Source organism: Lepus europaeus, chromosome 8, assembly GCF_033115175.1.
Source record: "Lepus europaeus isolate LE1 chromosome 8, mLepTim1.pri, whole genome shotgun sequence".
In the NCBI taxonomy this organism is placed as follows: domain Eukaryota; kingdom Metazoa; phylum Chordata; class Mammalia; order Lagomorpha; family Leporidae; genus Lepus; species Lepus europaeus.
The window spans coordinates 11,006,170-11,031,868 of NC_084834.1; the positions used below are offsets into that span (position 1 = coordinate 11,006,170).

General features: G+C 38.8%; 1 protein-coding gene and 1 pseudogene across 1 annotated transcript in view; both read left to right on the plus strand.

Moving 5' to 3' along the window:
• Positions 1 to 69: 69 nt before the first annotated feature.
• Positions 70 to 16,264, plus strand: LOC133765206 (cyclin-C-like; annotated as a pseudogene).
• A 1,717-nt stretch (positions 16,265 to 17,981) lies between these two features.
• Positions 17,982 to 25,699, plus strand: part of LOC133765207 (annexin A10-like) — a 61,407-nt gene continuing 53,689 nt past the window's right edge. Inside the window, exons 1-3 of the mRNA XM_062198871.1 lie at positions 17,982 to 18,116; positions 18,709 to 18,810; positions 22,201 to 22,383. Of these exons, the coding sequence (XP_062054855.1) occupies positions 17,982 to 18,116; positions 18,709 to 18,810; positions 22,201 to 22,383 (420 nt within the window). The remainder of the gene's footprint in view (positions 18,117 to 18,708; positions 18,811 to 22,200; positions 22,384 to 25,699) is intronic.

Below are 25,699 nucleotides of genomic sequence, written 5' to 3' on the forward strand. Positions count from 1 at the left end.
TCACTGAAGTGACATATGGGCATGCTCTGGTCTGGAATCTTTTCAAAAACTCCCATTATAATGACCACTATGGCTTTTAATATAGGATCTGGGCAGCATGGCCGTGGAGCAGAGGTGACCCACACAGTCAGCCCTACACTCAGCATGCAGGATCCACCTGACCAAGCACAAGCGACTTCATCTTCCTGCATCTCAATTCTCCTACCTATTAAGAGGGTGTGATAATAGCTCCTGCCATTTGAGGGTCTCTTGAGAATTAATTGGCAGATAAATCACTAAGAACAGAAATAGGGGCTTAGAAAACAGCTCCCAAAAGTGAGGTGTTATTCAGTTTTATTAAGCACCAAAGCCAAAACTTGAATTCAACTCTAACTCAGAAGCCTTCAGCTTCACAGCCCAGGACAACTGCTCTTAAGAGAGGGGGCGAAATTTCCACTGATTACAAATGACTATACATACGTGTGTGTGCATGTGTGTAAGTGGTTGTATAAGTATCCCAAATTTCATGAATACATTTGAATAAATTTATTATAAATTTATTCTATAATTATCCCAAATTTCATGAATAAATTTGAATATCAAAAGTTCATGAATGTAAATTTATTTAATCTTAAACTCAGCATCATCTTTATTTGTAAATAGACTCTAGCATGGTAAAAATTTTTATAAACTTACTTCCTTCATCAATGTACTGCCAGTTTTGCTTTTTTATGGCAAAAAAAAAAACTCAAAACTGTATTGCATTCATTATATCTGATTTGTTTCCTCCAGTTCTCTCCCTAAATCCACCCTAACTGGACATCTCCCATCAACCCTCACCTAAACTCCTCTTACTATGGTAGGTGGTGATCTCCACATGGCAGAATTCCATACCCAAATCTCACTGCTCATCTTACTGGACACATAAACTACTAATACAGAACTACAATTTGGAAACTCTTCCCCTCTCTACTTATAGTCACTCTTTGGGTCATAGCATCAGATATAATGGTTTTAATCATAATCTTTGTTGAATTTGTATCTGAACCTGGCACTTGTTCCTGACCCCCAAATGCATTTAACTAAGTACCTACATACTCTGTGAGTGGAAACTTCATTCTTATTAGTACAGGGGGTGGGGAGGATGCAAGAGCAAAAGTGTACAGCTTCCCTGACTCTCCTTTTTCTCTCACACCTTACATAGTCATCACCCACCAAATTTATGCAGTGGCTTCTACCTGGTCTTGCTGATCCACGCTTTGCTGCCCTTCAAAGCACTGGGGATCCAGCTGTGAAGATGACTGTCAAAAATGGTGCCCTCTCGAGACCCGCATTCCACTGATGTACAGGAACCATCATACATTCGAAATTGGATAAAGTAATGGACTAGGAAGCAAAATCACCCAAGAGGAGGTTTTGACAAGAGCCTTTGGTCCAGGGTCACCATTTCTTTGAGAAATAGCAAGAACAGTAGTAAGAAATAAATTAGGAGTAGCATGTGTATTTTCCCACATGCTTTCACAATGCAGATCAGAGATATTGTAGAAATAAGACATCTCTCTAGACTTATTAGTTTCTTTGGAATGCTAGAATTTTCTAGATGATTATAGAACTATCTGGAAAACTATTTTTGTTGTTTCACCTCTATCAGTAACATTAATATATTATATTCTTTCAAATAATCATAAATTTCAACCTAGAACTCTCTTTGAATTTAAACAGCATAAGAGTTTTAAAATCCTCAATGAATAAAGAAATGATAGTTACCTGTATTTTTATATTATTTATCCTAATTGGTCAATGCATTTAACAAACCTTACAGAAAGGAAATCACTAGATGATCAGTTTACCAAATTCAAAAACCATACGTCTTTCATTAAATCATAAGATAAGAGAAATCATGTTTGAGCAATGAGTCACACTCTTTTTAATAAGTCATGTGTTTCTGTAATTAGGTGGCGTGGAAAATGCGGAAAAGAATCCATTTACAGGGCATTACTCACGGATGTCTCATTTTGGAGGTCAGCCTCCTTGGCAAATCGAACTTCTCTCTCCTATGGAATTCTTCCATCAGCAGAAAATCTTTGCAGTCAGAAGTAGCTCAACCTGAATCATCCAAAAGGAAGGAATTACTGAATTTTTTAAAGTTTTTTTAGGGTTTGTGCTGTCAATCTCCCAGTCTCAGTCTCTTCTGAATAATTTCCAATGATTCATAAAGCTTTGCTGATAGCTTATAGTATTTCTTGTCCCAGGAGGAGTACAAAGTGCTTCTTAGGGCCCATTTTCTTGACCAGCTTCACACATAAGCACAATACATAGCTTTGAATACATTCTTTCTCGATTACTCTTTTATTTATGTCCTCAGACATTCGGGTAATTATACTAGATGGACCCAGAAAAAAATTAACAGTCCATGACAAGTCTCATGTACAAAACATAAAAGTAATTTGTAGACAAGATAATGTGTTCTCTGCACTCCTATTATGGATAAAGTTGGATGAACTTCACTCACAACTACAATGGATTGACTATTCCTCTTTATTTTGTGGCAATAGATAATAAAGTAACAGGATGCCTCAGTATGTGTTATCATCCTAGCCTTTAATTGAAACATTTGTGCTATTTTATTTTGAAATAGGCCAGAATTAAAAGCAATGTAATGATATTTTTCAAGTTATAAAAAAGAAAGCATGTTAACCCTAGCAGACACATATCTGCTACTAATGGTTTTTAAAGACACATAGATCATACTGTAATTAAAGCTGCATCATTCTTTTGTGGTCACCCGGTCACAATTGCATCTTCTTGAATAATCATTCAGTTTTTCAGGGACTTTGAATATTCATTCATGCTCCTCTAGGCAATCACTTAGATACCAGGCTCAAAATATCATTGTTATAAAGGGTAAGTAGGAAAACAGACACAGGTGGTAACAAGTAGAGGCATTCGTACCTGGGGGCAGGCACACCTTTTGTGTACTTTCCATCACCTGCTGTTCTGACTGCTGGTGTTTAATCAGGCATGCAGCTCAGACATAGGAAAGTAAATATTCACAGCTAATAGAGTAATCTTTTCTCAGCAAAAAGGGTTAGAATCGAATGCTCAGTGATATGTGAATTACTAGCTTTGAAACGGGGAGTCACAACTGAACCTGTCACAACTTAGACAGCCAGTAGAACATCTTCAGCATCTCACGCCTCTACAGTTCTGGTCTTATTTGATCCTGAGTATTGCGAATGCCAGGATGACTGTGACTATGCCGGATTTTTCCCTCAAGATCCTCAATGACTTCTGATTTCGTGACTTGATGGACATGGTCTTTTTCTTATATGTGAGATACTTCATAGAAGTTCACAGGAAAATAGAATTAGAAGATATGTTTATTCAGTGCAAAAACATTTGCAATCCATACATAGTTTTTTTTTATAATTTTCAATTTTCACAAATGTTTTGAAGACACTTTATATGCATGGAAATGTAAAGAGTTCAACAAATAGTATGGAAGAAAAAAAAAAAAGCTGTTCCTCAACAGTCGAGACAAGGGCTGTTCAAAGTCAACGCACCGAAAGTGTCAATTTCACTTCTCACTTGAGATTCTTTTTCTCTGTGGTTTAGACAGACAGGTAGAAAGGATAAATCCAAGGTCCGAAGCTCCTCAGCTATGTGGCAGTTTATTTTCCTCTCACCCCATTTGGATTTGCAAGAAACTTCTTGGCTCAGAGTGGGACAGAAGACAGTCCTACAGGATCACACTCCCTGGTGAGACCTTGTAGCACTTGAGTGTGTTAACATGTGAGACCCACTCCACAAAGCCATCATGACCGTGAACCCCTACTCACAAACGCCATCCCTTTTTGAGACCCCTACAGTTTGACTCATTTGTAGCTCTGAGAGCTTTGCTTTTCCCCCTTGTAATGGGTGCTTTTCCAAGCAGAGTTAAAAACTTATGGGAGGGCTGGCACTACGGCTCACTAGGCTAATCCTCCACCTGCAGTGCCGGCACCCCGGGTTCTAGTCCCGGTTGAGGCACCGGATTCTGTCCTGGTTGCTCCTCTTCCAGTCCAGCTCTCTGCTGTGGCCCGGGAGTGCAGTGGAGGATGGCCCAAGTGCTTGGTCCCTGCACCCGCATGGGAGACCAGGAGGAAGCACCTGGCTCCTAGCTTTGGATCAGCGCAGTGTGCCGGCCATGGCGGCCATTTGGGGAGTGAACCAACGGAAGGAAGACCTTTCTCTCTGTTTTTCTCTCTCTCTCACTGTCTAACTCTGCCTGTCAAAAAAAAAAAAAAAACTTATGGAAGGCACTGGCGTTGTGGCTAAGTGGGTAAACCCATGGCCTGCAACCCTAGCACCCCATATAGGCACACTGGTTCCTTGTGGATGTCTGAGGGAGTGAACCAGCAGATGGATGACATCTCTCTCTCGCTCTCTCCCCTCCCCTCCTTCCCTCTACTCTCCCTCTCCCTCTGTAACTCTTTCAAATAAATAAATAAATCTTAAAAACAAAACACAAAGGGGATGTGTTTTCTGTTACACCCCCTGATTAGTCTCATGTTTGAACCTGTATCTTAATCCTCCAGCTTTGTTTGTTGTGGTATCCTGTTTAACCACTGTTTAGAGCTAAATGGAAGACAATGTAATAATTTCTGATTTAAAGTTTCCAATGTTTGGTTTCATGAGACTTGATTTGCACCTATAAATAACACAGTTTCAACTTTTTAAACATATTTGCTTATTTGAAAAGCAAAGTGACAAGGAGAAGAAGAGACAAAGAGAAAAAGAGAGCCAGGGAGTGCAGTGGAGGATGGCCCAAGTCCTTGGGCCCTGCACCCCATGGGAGACCAGGAGAAGCACCTGGCTCCTGCCATCGGATCAGCGTGGTGCGCTGGCCGCAGCGCGCTACCGCGGCGGCCATTGGAGGGTGAACCAATGCAAAAGGAAGACCTTTCTCTCTGTCTCTCTCTCACTATCCACTCTGCCTGTCAGAAATAAAAAAAAAAGAGAGAAGGAGAAATCTTACATACACTGGTTCGCTCCCAAAATGGCCCCAACCAGTGGGGCTGAGTGTGAACTCAAAATGTCCAAAAACACCGGGGCTGGACCAAGCTGAAGCCAGGAGCCAGGAACTCCATCCAGGTCTCCAACATGCATGGCAGGGACCCAAGCACTTGGGCCATCCTCCACTGCTTTCCCAGGCTCATTAGCAGGGAACTGGATCAGAATTCATCTGGTATTCAAACTGGGGCTCTGATATGGGATGCTGGCCTCTCAAGCCATGGCTTAAACCCCTACACTGCATCAGTCCCTAATTTTTTATTTTGAGAAAAGTTCAGATTACAGATAAGTTACAAAAATAAGTCAAATTCCCACTGGCTTTTTCTCCAGCTTTCCCAGTTTACATTTTATAAGATGATACTGAAGTTATCACAAGGATACTAATCATAATGCTATTCCTGAATCACTATTGGGATTACACCAGGTTTTCTGGAAGTATTCTTTTGTTTTCCTCTTCCAAGAACTAATGTAGGATTCTACACTGCATTTATTTTCCAGGTCTCTTAATCTCTTCTAATCGGTGATGGTTGCTTAGTCTTTGATTTAAGATCTTGAGATTGATGAAGAGCCACATCAATTGTATATAGAATGTCCCTCAATACGGAACCGTATACTTTTCTTGATTAGGTTCAGAATGGATCTTGTTAGGAGGGACAACATGTGTGCAATGTACCCCTCTAATGTGCACCCTAGGAGAGGAGACATGAAGTGGACATGTCATTCCTGGTGAGGGTGAGGATCACTTAGTTACCATGCACTTAGCTCACTTGTGTTTTGCAGATTTCTTCACCGTGAAGATGGTATGACTCTCTTTGCAATTAACAAATATTTACTGAGTGCAAACACTCTGAGGACATCCAGTCATCCTGTTGCTCTTTAAATTTTCTATCACGATTTGAATATCTACAGTGGATTTTACCTGCAGGATTATTCCTGTGGTGTTGTATGATGATATTTTTCTAACTCTGTTATTCTTTCTAAATTTTCTCTTACTAATTTCCAAAAATTATTCTTTTTGGAAGAGATGTCTTTTTAAACCATTTTTACTGATGTATTTATCCGTACTGCAAAGACAAGAGGGTATGTATTTCATTCTTGAGTTTATAATCCATTATCATCATTAATAGTTGAGTAGCTCAAATGTTTCTATCTTTGGCCACTGGGAACACTTCCACCATGACTCTTATTTTTAGCATTGCCTTTAGTGTAAGCTTTTCCTAACTTTGAGCTGGTACAAGATACACTAGTCTCATCCAGTATTTTTTCCTACCCCAACCCTGGAATTAACTACTTCTCAAGGATCTCTGATTCCTTTGGATGAAGGCTAAGATCAAGATTTGAATGTTAGGTATACTCATTGTTACTGGGATGTCATTGCTCATAAGTCCCTTCAGGGTACAAAGCGAAGTAATATTTTTATACACTAACCCAATTATCTCTACCCACCTATATGTATTTTCATATAAATGTATGTAACTATATCTTTCTATCACTATCCTCTAGCTTCATTCCAATAACTCTGACCTAATGGACATCACAATTCCAGCAACTTCCTCATTATTTATAACTTCTCTCTTGATAATAAAACCATAACTACCAATATGTGAAATACACCTTCTTATTTTTTCAACGCTACCATTCAAGTAGTTTAAAGTTCACTAAGATATGGCCCCATGAGAAACACCTTCACTCAGAAGAGCACATTTTCTGAATGCTTTTCATTTCTAATTTTACAATATTCTATCAAAATGCTACAACCTGTCCTTTCCCTTCAGTGACTTTATTGTGGTTGTGATATTCATTTTCAATATGTAATTTTCTAGCATAGTATAATTTGCTTCAAATTTCATGCCCTGTCGGGTTCCCCTCACATACATGCTGATTTTGTTAAAGTTCCTAGTAATAAAATATATTACCTGTAGTATACAATTTTGAATTTTGAGTCATGTGTCCAATACATTCTCTTATAGAAGACTTCCATCATCCAAAAACCCTTTCACATCCCACATCTGCACTCACCTACTGTCCCCAGACTCGAAACTCTAGCAAATGTTGAATATTTTCATTTCCTGTAGCTCCAGCTTTTCCAGAATGTCATCTAAATGAAATCAGAGACAATGAAAACTTTTGAATCTGGCTTCTTTAACTTAGTACAATGCATTTAATACTTATCCATGTTGCTGTACTAGCCCATAATTTTTTTATTGTTAAGCAGTTTTCTGTTCTACGGATGTAATATAATTTATCTATTTTGTCTGAAAGATATCTTGGTTGTTTCATGATTTTAGTGATCAAGAATAAAGCTCCTATAAATATTCATAAGAAAAATTCTGAATAAAGATAAGCTTCCTTTTCTTTTGAGTAAATACTTAACAGTAACATACTCATACTAAGGCAACAGTATGTTTATAAGAAACCAGCAACCTCCCTCTGTCACTATGCCTTTCAAATAAATAAATCTTTATAAAAAAAAAGAAACCAACAATTTTTCTAAAGTGGCTGTATAATTTTATATTCTTACAATCAATGTGTTAAAGTAGCATCTCATTATTGTTTTACTTCACATTTCTTTATGGATAATGAAATTGGTCATCTTTTTTATATGCTCATTTGTCATACCTTTCTGGGGGATGTGTCTATAAAGCTTGACATTTTTAATAATTATTGCCTTTTACATATCCTAGATGAATTTGTCCACAAGAAATGTAATTTACAAATATTTATTCCCATTCTGTAACTTTTCATTCCTTTAGCAGAACTGAGCAGAAATTTCCAATTTTTACAAAACCCAATTTATCTATTTTGCCTTATACCTCATATTTTGTTGTTATGTCTAAAAATTCTTTGTCTAGCCCAAATCACACATATCAGAATTTCTCCTATATTTTCTTCTAGAAGTTCTAGACTTGCATTTCTACTTACATGGTCAATGATAGCTACGTTAAATTTTGTGTAAGGTATAAGATATTGTTGAGCTTGATTTTTTAATGTGATGACAACTATTCTAGTGTAATTTTGGGGGAAAACTATTATTTCTCCATTGAATTGTCATTGCAAACTTTGTCAAGAATTTCTTATCTGTACATGTCAATCGTGAATTTCCTTTTTTGTTCCACCAATCTATTTTTACAGATTTCCAACCAATACCACACTTTTGTTATCATCATGGCTTTATAATACTTCTTAAAATCAATTAGCATTATTCCTTTAGTTTTTTCCTTCTTAAAATTTGTTTCAGCTATTCAAAGTACTTTATATTTCCACAAAAAAAAAAAACAGTAGGATAAAATTATCAAGATCTACAAAGTGGAATTGTGACTGCAATTTTGCAGAAACCATCAACCAACTTATGGAGACTCAACATCATAACAATATAAAGCCTTCCAGGCATGGAAATAATATGGCTTCATTTCTACGGGCCTTCTTTACTTACTGTTGGCATCATTTTGCTTCTTTTCCAATATGTATGCTTTCTAATTCTTTTGATTCTCCTGTTTCACTGCTTAGGATTTTCAGGAGTATACTAAGGAAGTTCTGAGAGGGGCCATTCTTGCCTTGTTCCCAGTTTAGGGCAGGGGAGCAGGGAGATGAATGCATTCAGTTCTACTATTGTGGGCAATGAAATCCCCAGCTGGGTTTGTTCCAGGTTCCAAGTTTGCAGATGGATATTTTAAAATATATATATTAAAATATATGTATATAATTATATATATATATATATATATATATATATATATATCTAAGTTTTTTGAAAGGCAGAGACAATAAAGATGGAACTCCCATCCACTGCTTCACTCTTCAAATGCCCACAACAGCTGGGACTGGAACAGGACAAAGCCAGAAGCCAGAAACTCAGTCTGGGTCTTCCACATGGGTAGCAGGGATTCAAGTACTTGATTCATCACCTGCTGTCTCCCAGGGTAGGCTTTAGCAGGAAGCTGGAATCAGGAGTGGAGCCAGGACTTGAATGCATCTCATAATAACTCAAGCTTGCAACATACCAATAAATAATTAACTCACAAAGTATGAAGCAGGAGACTCTAGGTGACTTGCTGCAATGTCCAGCGAGGAACAAAAATGAGCTGAAATCAGGCCTGCCGTTTGCTAGTGAGATGTGCTCCTCATCTGGAGAGAAGGGGCAGAAAGGAGAGGAGGAGTCTTCACTGCCAGCCCCTTGTTTATCCCAGCGCTGGAAGCAGGCAAACACCAGACCATTCCTGGTCACATGCTGTTTCCTCCAACTTTCACTCACTGGGTTAGACGCATGCTTCTTTTCCTACCCTTCCTCTCCCAGTCAGAATATGGCCAACCATGCAGAACAAAGATGCAATGGACATAGAAGTGGCTGTTATTTGTAGATGTATTTCCCATGGGCTGGAGGAACTGAAGCTAGTCACATTTAAGCATTGACACTTTCATGGAGTTTGGAGAGGGAGCATCCCCCAAGTCACAAAAGAAAAAGAAAGAAGAGAGCCTCTTCAAAAGAGCAAAGGGTGCTGGGAAACCATCACCTCCTTGAGATTCCTTTCACATGGACTCTATTGACAATAGTATAAGCACATCTAGCAAAGGAGAAAATACTGATTTGCTTGATTATAAATCTGTTAAATAGATCTTTGGGGGTGAAATGAACATATACAGAAAAATCAGTGAAGGAGAGTATTAGAGTGAAGCAAAAGCATCAGTTTTAGTGAAGGAAATGGAGCAATTTAAGTGTTTATAGTTTTTTTTTCCTAGTGAATACCTCTCTGCACATTAATAATTTCATTTTCTAATTGTTATATAACCCTCTTGATCATTAACCACTTTCTTTCTACTGTTTATAAGTGAACATTTCTAATCGTTAACCCCTTTCTTTCTACTGTTTATAAGTGAACACTTCTAATGCTCACTTTATAGAAAGTAAACCATATATCCTTATGTGTGCATGTGTATGTGTGTGTGAGTTTGTATGTGTGCGTGCCTATCCATAACTGCTTCCCATTCAACAAAGCATACTGACACGGCAGAAGTTTTCCTTTTAATATAAAGTACCATATGAATTTTGATGAGCTTTCATCTCTTAGGCATATGATCTCTATTTTTGGTAAAGTACCAAAATTTAAATGTTACTCTGTCCATCATTGCAGCTAATACCTTTTTTAAATGAAGAAAATTATATTAAAGCACCCCAAATGTAATTTATAGCTGAAGATAAAGTTGGACTTGAGTTCATATAAAAAATATTTAGGGGCCTTCCCAATGCTTCATTGTATAAAAATAAGTAGCCAATTGAGTATTCTTTAAAACAAAACAGTATGAGGGCCAGTGCTGTGGCTCACTTGGTTAATCCTCTGCCTGCGGCACTCGCATCCCATATGGGCACCAGGTTCTAGTCCCAGCTGCTCCTCTTCCAGTCCAGCTCTCTGCTGTGGCCCGGGAGTGCAGTGGAGGACGGCCCAAGTACTTGGGCCCTGCACCCGCATGGGAGACCAGGAGAAGCACCTGGCTCCTGGCTTTGGATTGGCACAGCACACCAGCTGTAGCGACCATTTGGGGAGTGAACCAATGGAAGGAAGACCTTTCTCTCTGTCTCTCTCTCTCTCACTGTCTAACTCTCTGTCAAATTTAAAAAAAAAAAAGCAGTGCAATGCCCTCTTTGAGTGGGTGATCATCTTTTTCAGGCATTGTTGTGTGATTTGGCAAATAGATGAAAGAATAATTTAAATATTGAAAATTCAGAGAGAAAGACTCCGTATCACATAATTTGATGACCATCAATGTTTTTGAATCATCTTTTCCTTCCTATACCTTCTGATACATGTACTTCATAATGAGATCACTTATTAATTGATATTTATTAGAACATTGATTAACATTTACACTGCAAATCTATGTCTATATAAAACAAGGTACCCTTGAGAAATCAAAATTTAGTTTCAAATACTTTAAACTTTTAAAATGATTACAGCTACATGCAACTAAATTATCTAAATTATCTTATTTTCCTATCGTGTAATCAATACTCCTCATTTTATAAGTAGAAACCTGTTCACCAACTTATATAAAACCAATCAAGACTAGCAGTGCTGCTTTTGTCTCCATGCCCCAAGTAAATTATAGAAGATGTTCAAACAATGTCTATAAAACACCTTCTCACAATGGAATGCCTTCAACCCATGTTAATGATACCTCGAGGGTTTTTTTTTTCCCATGTAATTCTTGTTTTACAGGTTTTTATATCTTTTTATTCACTGAATAGAATAGAAACACTATGCAAGACACTTATTTAAAACAGCTAAAGGTAAAAAGCACTCTCAATAAAGCTGCCCTTACCTTGGTAATAAATATTAATCATGTCTGTCCAGGTAAATTCTAAATTTTGTTCGTGTTTTCATTAACAGGAAAATAAACACTATCTTTATTATACAAGGGTATTCCCAAAATTTTGTGAAAAAATTTTTAAAAGATAAGTTAAGAAATAAGCTCCTTTTGGTCAAAACTATTCGAAATCCATGCCAAGTTTGCTCATAATACACATTTTTCATGAACTTTTGAAGACTCCTTATGCAGTTAAACAACCTACTTATGGATCACCCAGTCAAGGTTTTATTTCTCTGAATATCGACTTTCCTTGCAATCATATTATCTTGCTGTAGCCAGTATTCACTCAGAGAAAGGAAAAATAAAATAAAGTAAAACTAGCCACAACCAGGTATTCTCTTAAACGTAAAAATCTGTCGCAAATAGAACTTTATGATACTTTCCATTGTCTTTTATCAGTGTCCAAAAGGGAAGAAAAATTGATAAAGCAAAGAACCACTCTTTTCCTCATTAACACCTCAGGAACATACAGTTCACACTGCATAGCGATATCATTGATGTCTGCTACTGAAACCTGAAGAATCTGTAATCACCAGCAGTCTGGTTCTATTTGTGAAACAGATTACTATGCTTTCAGAGTGCTAACGACCAACCTCTCTAAAAATATCAAATTAGACAAAAGGTGCTACAATATTAGAATCACCATTCACCTGAGACAACAACATCGTTTTGTAGAAATTATTCTAATCTATCTCTGGAATGAAATTCTTCACACATTAACAGTCAGCATAATCTCTGCCTTACATGTGAAATGCGGGGCTGGGTGCATTTCCCAAACACCAGAACTCACTTAGAGCCTGTACTGAATTTGCCTCACATATAACCTTTTCAAAATTTTAAGTCTTTATATGTTTTATCACCTCTAGATTAATTCATGTGTAGTAGGCCTTTCAACAGCTTAAAAGGTTATTAGCTCATATGCAAATATAAAGTTTCCTTAATTTTTTGAAATATGAGAATAATAGCAAACAAAGAATATTTTCAAAAGATTAACAGCTACACCAGTGGAGTCCTAGGTCTAAAGTCAGAATAACACTGTTAACCTGGGTGGCCAATTATTAAGCCAGTAGTTTTGTATAAATATTGAATCATCATTTTTCATATATAATAGAGAACCAGGAAAACTTACCTTATCTGATACAGTCTTGTTGATACCACCAAATTAGATAAAGTATATAAAGGTGCTATTCAAATCCTAGTAGTTTCCCTCACCTCAAAAAACATGATTTGCAAATTTTACACACTATTTTAGTTGGTACTTAAATATGCTCGTTAGGCTCAAATGTATCAGTTATTAAATAATGCATTTATGCTTATTATATTTAAATGTCATATCAGTTATTTATAAATAATATACTACTGATGAAATAAAAAGGGAGTAACAGCATCTTAGTATTAATTAGATCGTCTGTAAGGAAAGCTGAGCAGTATTTTTAGATCTGCTCATGTTATTGTTATGCACCTGACACCTTGCATTTACTTTAAAGATAAGAAAATAGCACGACAGGCTTCACCAAGGACCCTGCAGGATCATATGGAAAGGTAAATTACCAAGTAGTAAGTCAGAGTGATTCTATCTGGAGCAATGTCTTACGACTATGTCAAAAGATATGGGCAATGGAAGAAGAGAAATTGCAAACCACTTGCTCTTGTGAGAACTATCTGCACATTAATGTTTATTGCAGCTCAATTCACAATAGCTAAGACCTGGAACCAACCCAAATGCCCATCAACAGTAGACTGGATAAAGAAATTATGGGACATGTACTCCATAGAATACTATACAGCAGTAAGAAACAACGAAACCCGGTCATTTGCAACAAGATGGAGCAATCTGGAAAACATCATGCTGAGTGAATTAAGCCAGTCCCAAAGAGACAAATATCATTTGTTTTCCCTGATCGGTGACAACTGAGCGCCAAAGGGGAAACCTGTTAAGTGAAATGGACACTATAAGAAACAATGAACTGATCAGCTCTTGTCCTGACTTTAGATGTACAATGTAATACTTTATCCTTTTTAGTATTTCTTGTTGTTGTTGTTGTTCTAGTACTAGTGGTTGAACTCAGTATTTAACACACAATTATTCTTAGGTGTTTAAATTTTAACTGAAAAGTGATCCCTGTTAAATTTAAGAGTGGAAAAAGAGAGGGAGGAGATGTACAATTTGGGACATGCTCAATCGGACTTGCCCCAAATGGTGGAGTTAGAAATGTGCCAGGGGATTACAACACAATCCCATCAAGGTGGCATGTACCAATGCCATCTCACTAGTTCAAGTGATCAATTTCAGCTCACAATTGATGGCTCTGATAGGTCTAAGAGTCAAAGGGATCACACAAACAAGACAAGCGTCTGCTAATACTAACTGATAGAATCAAAAAGGGAGAGAAGGATCCAATATGGGAAATGGGATTCACAGCAGACTCATAGAATGGCATATGTCCTAAACAACACTCTGGCCTCAGAATCAGCCCTCAAGGCATTCGGATCTGGCTGAAGAGCCCATGAGAGTATAGTAGGCATGGAAAGCCAAGATAGCATGGGAAAAAAAAAAAAAGACCTAACTGAAAGATCTCTGTGAGTGAGATCCCAGTGGAAAGAACGGGGCCATCAAAGAAGGAGGTACCTTTCTCCGAAGGGAGGAGAGAACTTCCACTTTGACTATGACCCTATCGGAATGAGATCAAAGTCGGCGAACTCTAAAGGCTTCCATAGCCCTGGCAACTCATGACTAGAGCCTAGGGAGATTACTGACGCCATGAACAGGAGTGTCAAATTGTTAAGTCAGCAACAGGAGTCACTGTGTACTTACACCCCATGTGGGATCTGTCCTTAATGTGTTGTCTAATGTGAAGTGAGGCTATAACTAGTACTGAAACAGTATTTTTATACTTTGTGTTCCTGTGTGGGTACAAACTGATGAGGTCTTTACTAATTATATACTGAATTGATCTTCTGTATATAAAGAGAATTGGAAATGAAAAAAAAAACAACCTGGTGTTAAATTGGAAATGGCATAGAAAATTAATTAATTTTTAAAAAATATTATGTAGGATCTCTGTCTTTAATGTGCTGTACATTGTTATTTAATGCTATAATTAGTACTCCAATGGTAGTTTTTTCACTTTATGTTGCTATATGGGGCAAACTGTTGAAATCTTTACCTAATATATACTAAACTGATCTTCTGTATATAAAGAGAATTGAAAATGAATCTTTATGTGAATGGAAGGGGAGAGGGAGCGGGAAAGGGGAAGGTTGTGGGTGGGAGGAAAGTTATGGGAGGGGGGAAGCCATTGTAACCCATAAGCTGTACTTTGGAAATTTATATTCATTAAATAAAAGTTTAATAAATGAAAAAAAAAGAAAATATCTGACAATAATTGGTAGAGAGATCACAAATAACTTTTCTTCAGCTTTTTTGTCACAGGCATCCTCATTTGCCACACCGTTGACATTAAGTATATATTAATTATCCAATGATTTTTCAATGCTTCCCACTCCTATGTCCTCTCATTTGGGTGGCTGTCATGTGCAGAAGGCACATGGGAACCCTCCCTCTGCCAAGGCTGTTTGAAAGAATACCCCATCCCAGTCAGGAGCGCAGACACATGCTGATTAGGTTTCAGCATCATTTTTTAAGGGGACACGACACTGGAGCGCAAGGTGACATAAATGAGCTAGCACAGTTCTTGGCTCACGTTGAAAACTCAGCAAGTGCTGTTTGGTCTCTGTTTGGGGATTCTGGTGCCACGGGTATTGAACTACTTCTGTTCTCCCCTTTACTTCATTATATGGTTTCGGCTTTCATTTGATTGGAATCATTCTTGAGTATTGTGTTTGGGAAAGCATGCAGAGAGGACATTTCTCCTTTTTCCCTTCTTTTAAATTATAGGTTGTTTGCTGGCTTTAAGACTTTTGAATCCTAGAGCTTTTACTCTGGATTCTGGAGAAGCTGATCAGAAAAGCTGAGCAGAGCTTAGCAGGTCCATGGGGGCTCCACAGGCAGCTCCATGGGCTGGTGCTTTTTTTATCAGGGCAAGCTGTGTTCCCGGCAGGGCACTCTTGGCCCAGCTCCCACTATTTGCATCAGATTCAAGATAAACAAGAGCTGTTGAAGGGGTGCCAAAAGAACTTGAAATTTCTCTCACAAGAAGAGTATTGGAAAATTACAAATATTTTTTACAGATATTGTCTAGGCATTAGATGAACATCTTAAATTAAGACCAGTTATTGCCACTGCTACAGTCTATTCTGAGACATTCTATGCCGGATATTCTCGGAAAAGCATAAATCTTGTATGAATGGCTTCTACCTCTGTGTTTTTGGCACCCAAAGGAGAGGAATTTGGAGTAGTCTCAAATGCAAGATTGGTTTCTGCTGCTACTTCTGTATGGAAAGGTGGATTTGCAGATACTTTTCCAAAGGAACTTGCTCATGGGATGAATCCTATATTGAAATGTGAACTCCATATTCCAGAATTAATGGGCTGTTGCTTCAGTTTTTATCACCCTCCTAGACCTTTGCTCCAGTATGTGCAGGGCATGGGCTAAGAAGCCGCGTGGCTTCCCCCTGCTGGATAGAGTGAGAGACGCCTACAGAAGGGCACTTTGTCCATAGCTCACCTCCACGTGGCCTGTGTTGTACAACAGAATGCCAGACAGTGGTTTGCTGAGCTTCCTGGGGATACCGAGAAGATTTTGGAAATTATCAGGTTATTTTAAAACTATATGAACAGTGGAAGCATTTTGATGAGAGGAGAGATGGTAATGATTCTTATAGGAGGGTAAACCCAAAATCAACTCCCAACAGTGAAGGAGAGCAGGATCCAAATGGAAGGTGGAACTCCAGCTGTGCCCAATCCTAAGACCTTCCCAGGAATTCCGCAGTGGACTGCTTGGAGATAAACCGCTGGACAGATGTCACTCACGTCTTCAATGGCACACAAATGAAAATGGAGAGCTTGTTTCTGTCAAGCATACTGGGAAGTGATTTTATTTTTGCAAAATACGTTTTTCCTTACCTAAGTCGATTCTAGTACAAAATCAATTATAATCTCCTGGTTATAAAAGTATGACAAGGTTTTAAGAGGACCTGCAAACATTTCAAAATTAATAACTTTCATTTAATATTTCTTAACTTAGATAATAGAAAAACTTTGTAAGTTTAAAATCATCTTTGTTCACTGAGATACCAAAAAAGGACATAAAAATTCAAGATGTGAGAATTTTTTTTCTTTCATAAGTTAAACTTAAGCATCTTCCTAAAGCATTGCTTCCAAAAATAGTAAAATGATGTTAGAGAAGACTGACTTGTTTCTTCATTGTAAAAGGCTGGGTAGGTGAAATAAGTTCTCCTGTATCTATTTTTTGTAAGATTTACTTAATTGCTTGAAAGGCAGAGATCCAGAGAAAGAAGTCGAGACTGAGAGAGAGAGAGAGAGCTGGTTCACTCCCCAAATAGCCGCAATGGCCAGGGCTGGGCCAGGCTGAAGCCAGGAGCCACGAGCTTCTTCCAGGTCTCTCACATGGGTGCAGGGGCCCAAGGACTGGGGCCATCTTCTGCTGCTTTCCCAGGTGCATTAGCATGGAGCTGGATCAGAAGTGGAGCAGCCAGGACTTGAACCCAGTGCCCACATGGGATGCCGGTACTGCAGGCAGAAACTTAACTTGCTGTACTGCAGTGCTGGCTCCCCTACATGTATTTCTTAAGCTCCTTAACTTCTATCTACTAGTGAAAATCTTATGGCAACTAATTTAATAATTGATTCCTATTTATATACACTCTGCAACAATTTGAAAACTAATATAATTAAACCTCTTAATATCACTATCTGTACTATTCCTAATGAGCTAGTCATCACTTCATTAAATTTTACTTTGATTAGATAATACAGATATTTTCTTTGCAAGTATAATACAGTTATAAACTAAAGTCATACTTTCCTTTAAGAATCCAGCTAAATTCACAAAAATCCTATCTCAGTGATTCTGTCTCTGGAAAGATTCTTTCCTGAGAGCAGAAGTGCACAGGAGCCAAGGGCAAAGGGTCTCTAACTCACCTGAGGCTTGGTTGCCATTTCTTCTAATTGATGATGACAAGAAACACCCAGCCAGCCATGCATCCTGTCCCTTCTTGACACTAGACAACCCCGCTGTGGACAAAACTCTGATCCCTTCATGGCAATACAGGGGTTTCTCTGTGTACTCTGTATAAAACTTGAAGTATTAGACACCTTGCTCCCAAAAGCAAACCAGCTAATGGGAATTGGGTTTTCACTCTTTCACTCTCTCTCAGTCTCTCAGAAATCACTATTAAGTAGTCTGTTGCCAATCATGAGTACAACTCAACTCAAACACTGATATTATATATATATACATATATATATACATATATACATATATATACATATATATATACATATATATACATATATACATATATATACATATATATACATATATATACATATATACATATCCACCCCTCACTCTCTCCTTCCCTCTTTCTCCATTTCAAATAAAATGAAAATAAAGAAATAACAATTTTTTAAAGTCATATGCATTCCCTCTTTTCTGGCTGAGATGATCAGCCTCATGGCGAGAGGTGTCCGAGTGGGGAGGAAGCTATCTGAACGCTGCAGGTTCTTACTCACTTTGATTTATGCCTTGTTCTCAGCGCCTGAAAAATCCTTTAGACCAAGCCGAGGGAGGGTGACTGTAATGTGATTGCTCTCTCAGAGCAGTGGGGATTCCAGGGAGAACCACTGTTGTTCCCTTTCCTAATCAGTCATGGGAGTGAATGGGTAGTTATTGCCTAAATTATTGAGAACCTGGCTGAGGGTGTTTAAAGCCTCCTAAAATATATTCTGTACTGTAGGGGGTTTCTCCTTCAATGCGATTTCATGATGTGGAAGAATTTCAGAGAATTGCTTAAAAGGAAAACTATGTATGTGTATATGTTTTTAACTGGGAAGGAACCAATTCTGAAAGTATTGCTGAAATGTGTAAGGATACCTGCATGGCATATTCATTCTTGATTTGGAGTAAGAAAAAATGTCAAGAAGCAAAAGTTGTTATTCCTGTCTTTCTGCACTTATATTTTATAACATTAATTCTAAATTATCTGGGTAACAAAGAACAATATTTTATGCAACAAAGATCATAGCAACTCTGTAAGTTGGAAATATTTCTATAATGATTGTTTTATATTCAATCATTGATAGCTATATTTTTACCTATTGTTTCTACTGATACATGTATTGTCCTTCATATAAAAGACTAACGCACAGATCTTTTGTTCTCCTCTTAGTTCCAAGCATTTAGTACTATTTATATTTGTGATGAGGACGAAGAGATGGAAATAGCAAAGAGTGTGAGAGTGTCAGCCTATAAAACGATCTCAGGAAACAAGGTACAACCTCTTAGACACTTATAAGAAGAGTCAGGAAGGGACTGGCATTGTGGCATAGCATGGTGGCTGGGAGCACCTGGGGGACCCGGATGGAGTTCCAGGTTCCTGGCTTCAACACAGCCCAGCTGCAGCTGTTTGCAACCTTTAGGGAGTGAACCAGCAGATGGAAGATCTCAATCTCTCTCTCTCTCTTTCTCTTTCTGCCTTTCAAATAAATAGATGGATACATCTTTTAAAAAAAAAAAGTACTTGAAAAATCTGAAGTGTGCCTTCCTGTAATTGGAAAGCAACCCTGGCTTATTATTACTGGTGTATTATTATTATTAGAATATAAAAATGTTACTGACTCTTGTGTCAATTTATTGTCTGGCAATTTTACTGAATTTGTTGATCAGTTCTAGCAGTCTCTTGGTCATATACATTATCTACAAAATTTTTCCTTCTTTCCTATTTGTATGCCTTTGTTTGTTTATCATGTCTAGTGGCTCTAGCTAAAACTTCTAGTGCCATACTGAATAAGGACAGTGGGAGTGGCTATCCTTGTCCAATTCCAGATCTTAGAGAAAACGTCCTCAGCTTTCCCACATTCATTATGTTAGTGTGATGTATCATGCTAATGGATTCATGTATATTGCATCATCTGCATCCCAGGGGTAAATTCCACCCGGCCAGGGCGATTGATTGCTTCATGTGTTGTTGGATCCAACCTGCTACTGTTTTGTTGAAAACCTTTGCATCTGTGTTCATCAGAGAGATTGGGCTGTAATTTTCTTCTGTTGTATCCTTGTCTGGTCTTGAAATCCAGGTAATGCTGGCCTCATAGAATGAGTTTGGAAGAGTTCCACCTTTTCAAAAATGTGAGAAGAACTGGTGCTAGTTCTTCCTTAAAAGTTCTTTCATAGTGAGGCCTTCTGGTCCTGGGCTTTTCTGCACTGGAAGTCTTTTATTATTGATTGAATGTCGTTACTCACTGGTAGTCCATTCAGGTTTTCTGTGTAGTCATAGTTCAGTTTTGGTAAGTTATACGCATCCAGAAATTTGTTCATATATTCTAGGTTTTGAAGTTTGTTGATGTATTTAATATTTGTCCCAATGACCTTCGTATTTCTGCGGTATCCGTTGTAATATCACCTTTTTCTTCTCTGATCTACTTCTCAGATTTGAGTCTTCTGTCTTCTTTTCCTGATGAATCTAACAGTTGGGGGGTGGGGGGTGGGGGCACATTCTGCCAAGGGACATTTGGACGTTACAACCGTAGTATTTTCTTGCTAGATTGATCCATTTTTCATTACATAGTGACCTTCTTTACCTGTTTTTATAGTTTTTGTCTATTTTGTCTAATAAAAGTGTAGCTACTCCTACTAACTTTTGTTATCCATTTACATGGGCTATCTTTTGCTCTCCTTTTATTTTCTGTCTGCATATCTTTATTGGTGAGATCAGTTTCTTTCAGGCAAAGTGTCATTGAGTCTTCTTTTTTAATCCTTTCAGCCAGTCTGGTTTTTCTATTAAATTTTTTTAAGATTTATTTTATTTATGTATTTGAAAGGCAGAGTTACAGAGAGAAGGAGAGATGGAGAGAGAGCTCTTCCATCTGCTGGTTCACTCCCCAAATGGCCACAATGGCTGGGGCTGGGCCAGACTGAAGCCAGGAACCAGGAGATTCTTCCAGGTCTCCCACGTGGACGCAGGAGCCCGAACATGTGGACTGTCTTCTATTGTATTCCTAGGCCTATTTTCAGGGAGCTGGATAGGAAGTGGAGCACCAGGATTCGAACCGGTGCCCATAGAGAATGCCTGCACTGCAGGCAGCAGCTTAACCTGCTGTGCCTCAAAGCTAGCCCCAGTCTATCTCTTATAGTTTGGCAATTTAGTCTATTTACATTCAAGGATATGACTCTGATGTTTCTTCTGCTCATGTTGAATATCCTTTACGCTTTCTCTAGTGTATTTTAAATTTGTATGTCTTTTCATGATGGTAGTTACCTTTATTTTGCTTCTATTTGTAGAAGTCCCTTAAGCATCTACCATAAGGCTGGCAGGTGGTGATGTTTTTTGCTTGCCTTAGAAAGCCTTTATTCCTCCTCTATTTATGAAGGATGGCTTTTCTGAGTATGTCAGTCTTGGTTGGCAGGTTGATTTTCCTTAACCTTGGGGTATGAAACTCCATTCCCTACTGGTCTGTGAAGTTCCTGCTACCTACCATGCTGCTTTTCTACTGCTCCCCTTAAGTGTGACTTGATGCCCTTCTCTTGTGGATTTCAGAATTCTCTTTGTGCTGTACTTTTAAGAATTTGACTATGATGTCTTGTGGCGAGAATGTTTTCTAGTCATGTCTATTTGGGGTCTCAAGAACCTTCTAAGATTCTAAATCTTTGTCAAGATTGGAGAACTTTCCAGTTATTATTTCATTGACTATGTTTTCTACGCCTCTACTCCCTCTTGGAGTCCCATAATCTAAGCATTTGTTCATTTAATGATGTCCCAAAGCTCTCAGTGAAATTCATTTTTTTGTCTTTTTTTCTGATTGTGGTATTTCAAAAGACAGGTCTTCAAGTTTCAAATATTTCTTCTGTCTGAACTAGTTTTTCATTGAGGTTTCATTTGTATTTTTATTTACTTACTAAGTTGTTCATTTCCAAGATTTCTGCTGGGTTCTTTTTCAAGATTTATCACTTCACTAGATTTCTCATTCATATCATTCACTGCTTTGCTGATTCTGTTCAATGTCTGTATGTATTCTCTTGTATCTCCATGAGTATCCTTTTAATCATGCTTTTGACTCATCAACCTCCTTTTCTTTAGTCTGTTTATGAAACATTACTGTATTCCCCTAAGAAGTAATACTGCCTTGCATCTTCCTGTGTCTGTCAATATCTGCACATGTGTCAGATCAATTGTTTCTATCATTTTTGAGCGGCTTTCTTTGTAAAAGACTTTTTCCTGAATATGGGTCTTCAGGTGTTGTTTTGTGGGCTATTTTGGCTTCATCTCCAGTTGGATGCTGTGGTATAGTCTCCCTAAATCTTTCACAGCAATTGTCGGCAGAGCACTGGGGGCATGGCTGCTCTTCTCAGTCTCCACAGGGATGTGTGGGTCTTGGTAGTAGTCTGTGGGGCAGAAGCCACGGCTGCAAGAGCACTGGTTCTTAGTCCACTATGGCTGAGATTTGGAAGCACTGGCCTGGAGTCCTGGAGGAGCCACTCAAGACCCCACATTGCCAAGGGCATGGCTAGAGTCATGGTACCACCAAGCCTAAAGTCCGGCAGGGACACATGAATCTCCATAGTGTCAGCACTAGGTTTCTATGAAATGTTTCAGGACTTGTCTTCTTTTTCTTCCCCCATGCAGACAATTATTTTTTTCAGTGTTATATTGCTTGTGGTTAAGGAAGGAGTGACAAATCCTGCGGCTGCCTGTGCCCTGATACTACTTCACACCTGGAGCCCACAGCCTGCTGAGACCAGTACACATGGAGCAGGGCCGAAGCCCACTTTCCTATGGGTTCTTTGCAGCTACGGTGGGCTTGCAGCCCAAGGCTATGGCAACCAACCACAGCTGATGCTGACGGGGGTATATGTCTCATTTTGCTACTGCCACAAGTATCCACCAGGATCCAGGTGGGTCCAGGGCTCTGTTTATAGGCACTGGCCTAGGACAAGGACAATTGGTATCTGCCCAGTGCTTATACCATTTCCAAGATACAATCTTGTGTTCACTTTGGTGCCCTACTTCCCAGCTGCTGGAGTCTTGCTGCTTTCTCTCTGCCCACAGTTGGGGATAGTTTCATGGGGCAGCCCCTTAGCCACCCAGGCTGGCACTAAATTGCATCACATGTAGAACTCTGAATCTCCCAGCACTGCATGGTGTCAGGTTAGACACCATGTCTCCTCAATGCTGGGTGGTGTTAAGGGCAGAAATGAGCCTGTTCCAGATCTCACCTGACACCAGGGCAGACCTATATGCTGTGACCGTGAGCATGGTCCCAGGGACAGAGGCCTTTGAGCTTTATCTAGTGCCAGGTCTCATCATAGTAGGGCCAGCACTGAGCTTCAAGGCAAAGCCCTGGGGCAGCATTGTGGCATAGTTGGTTAAGTTGCCACCTGCAACACAGCATCCTATATGAGTGCCAGTTCATGTCCCAGCTGCTCCACTTCCTATCCAGCTCCTGCTAATGTGCCTGGGAAAGTGGCAGAGGATGGCCTAAGTGCTTGGGAGACCTGGAAGATGCTCCTGGCTCCTGACTTCAGCCTGGCCCAGCCCCAGCCATTGTGGCCATTTGGGGAGTGAACCAACAATTGGAAGATCCTTTCTCTCTCTTCTTTTCTCCTTCTCTCTCCCTCTCTCTCCTATCTCTTTCAAATAAAAATAAAAAAATAAATCTAAAAAAAAAAAAAAGCAAAGCCCTAAGCTTCCTTTCATTCCCTACTCTTTGGTGGTGACTGGACTCTTGTTCCACTGTCTGCTGGAGGCTGGGGGAGAGGTGATACAGGTAGTCACTCCTTTGCCAGCCTGGCTATGGAGGTCCAAAGGCTCGGAATTCATGTGTGAGTCTTGAGGCACAGGCCATAGGCTGTCTCCAGCACTGGGTTTCAAGTCTAAGGTGTATACTTAACTTCCTTTCCTTCCCCCAGGTGAGAGACTTGGAGCTATGTTTCATAGAACTGGGGAAGAGGCACCGTGTCAGCTCTTTCCTTCCTGACTTCCTTAGTGGCTCTTTGCTCACTATTATGTGCAAACCAGGCCCTGCGGTCTCTCAGTTGGCTTCCTTAGCTCTTGTGAAGTTGAACTGAGTGTGAATCGCTGCTCACGTTGGTGTCTCTGTGGGGAGTCGACCACTGGATCAGCTTGCTTAGCTGCTATACCACTCCACTGCCAGGGAGCGGTGGCTTCTCAGAAGAAAGCAATGTTACACATCCAAATCATTCCTACTGTTTTGCACAGTTAGATTATGTGGTAGTTGATTCAGTTTGCTAAAAATGGACTATTTATTCTTCTATCAAAACTCCAATTTATATATGACTAGGAGCAAAACTTGTATTTGGATTACATTTATAGTCACAATAGGTATGATATGGAATCAATCCAGATGTCCACCAACCGATGACTAGATACAGAAATTGTGGTATATATACACTATGGAATACTACTCAGCCATAACAAAGAATCAACTCCTGTCTTTTGCAACAAAATGGATGCAACTGGAAACCATTATACTTAGTGAAATAAGCCAGTCCCAAAAAGACAAATATCATATGTTTACCTGGTCTGTGCTAATAGCGTAACATAAAAAATGTAATGTATATAAAGCAAAATGGACATTTTGAGAATTATTGCTTACAGTCCTTGTCTCTACTGTGAATGAACAGTGTGTTTTTTTCCTTCTTACTACTTGTTGAATTCTTTATTTAGTAGAGAGTTAAGCTTACAATTATAAAATAAACTGAAAATGTCATTGTAAAAATCAAAAGGAATTATAAGAAAGGAAGGAAGAGAGAGGGTGGGAGCATGGGCAGGAGGGAGAGTAGGGTGGGAAGTATCACTAAGCTCCTAAATCCATATATAAGAAATACATGAAATCTGTTCACCTTATATAAATTAAATAAATAAATAAATAAGAATTCAAATTGAAACGACAGGCATTAGATCCTACTTTGCCTTAGATGAGTGATACTACTTCCAACCCTGTCCATTTTCAAAGCAAGGAAAATAAAATCTTCGCATACACACACACATAGTATTTTTCACTGTCATGCTGAAGCGTGTTTTTCAAATTTTCCACTTGGCCCTATGGCCACAAAAACGTAAGACCTTTTCATGGAAAGGGCGCTGCTTTAGCGGTGTTACATTCTGAATACACACCTGAAGCAACCGTCTGTGGCTCTCTCAGTTTCACTGGGTGAAGTTAAACTGTGAAAACCAGCAGGTCAGATCAGATGCTGTTAACGGAGCAGCTGCGTTCCTGGAGCACGCGCTGTTTGCCTGGGTCCAGGTCCGCACTACATGTCAGCTGGGACTCTCAACGAGTCGCCCTGCAAACTGCACTGGTTTTTTTTTCTTTCATTCTTTCCCTTGCTCCATCATCACCACTGGAACTCAAATCAGCTATCAATATCCTGCTTAAGACTTTTAACATCCCATAGTAATCTTGTACCTGCCACCCACAACTCTATGTTCTACTCAATATACAACGAGCAAATTATGCCTGTGCCCTCACTTTCCAGATCACTTGCTTGTTCACACACCTATAAGGGAGAAATTTCTGCTCTGTCAACTCTGAAAAGCTCTTCACCAACCTTATTTTTCAGGCTAATTTTTCTCTCTCTTATTTACTTATTATTGCTTATCCAATATGATAAATATAATGATGGAAAGAATCTACTTAATTCATATATGCTCTACTGTATTTGCAAAAGAAATTTTTTTAAACTTCTATTAGATCATATGTAAAGCCAGTTTATTCAGCCAAAAATTTCACTAAATGATTTTTAAATCAACCATTTAATACAAATGACATCACTAATAAATTGGAATAGTTTAAAAAGAACATTCAGTACACAGACAATCTTGGTCAAGTTCTGACACAACTTATGCAGACAAAGAACATAAAATATAATTTGAAAGATAAAAGAATGAAGCCCTAGAACAATTACTTGGCACAACAATGCATTATAAAATGATACAATCTGTCCCAATTTGAGGAACAGGTACCAAACTGGGAAAATATAAGGTACTAACTACAAACAACAACGTCGTGAGTGCGAGGATGTTAGTGAGAGAAGAGCTCAAGGCAGATTAGCTTTGTCATGGGATTCAGGAGCACTTGTACATGAATGTACTTGAACTCTGTAAGATACAGACTGTGCTTTTCCCTTAATTACATGTAGCT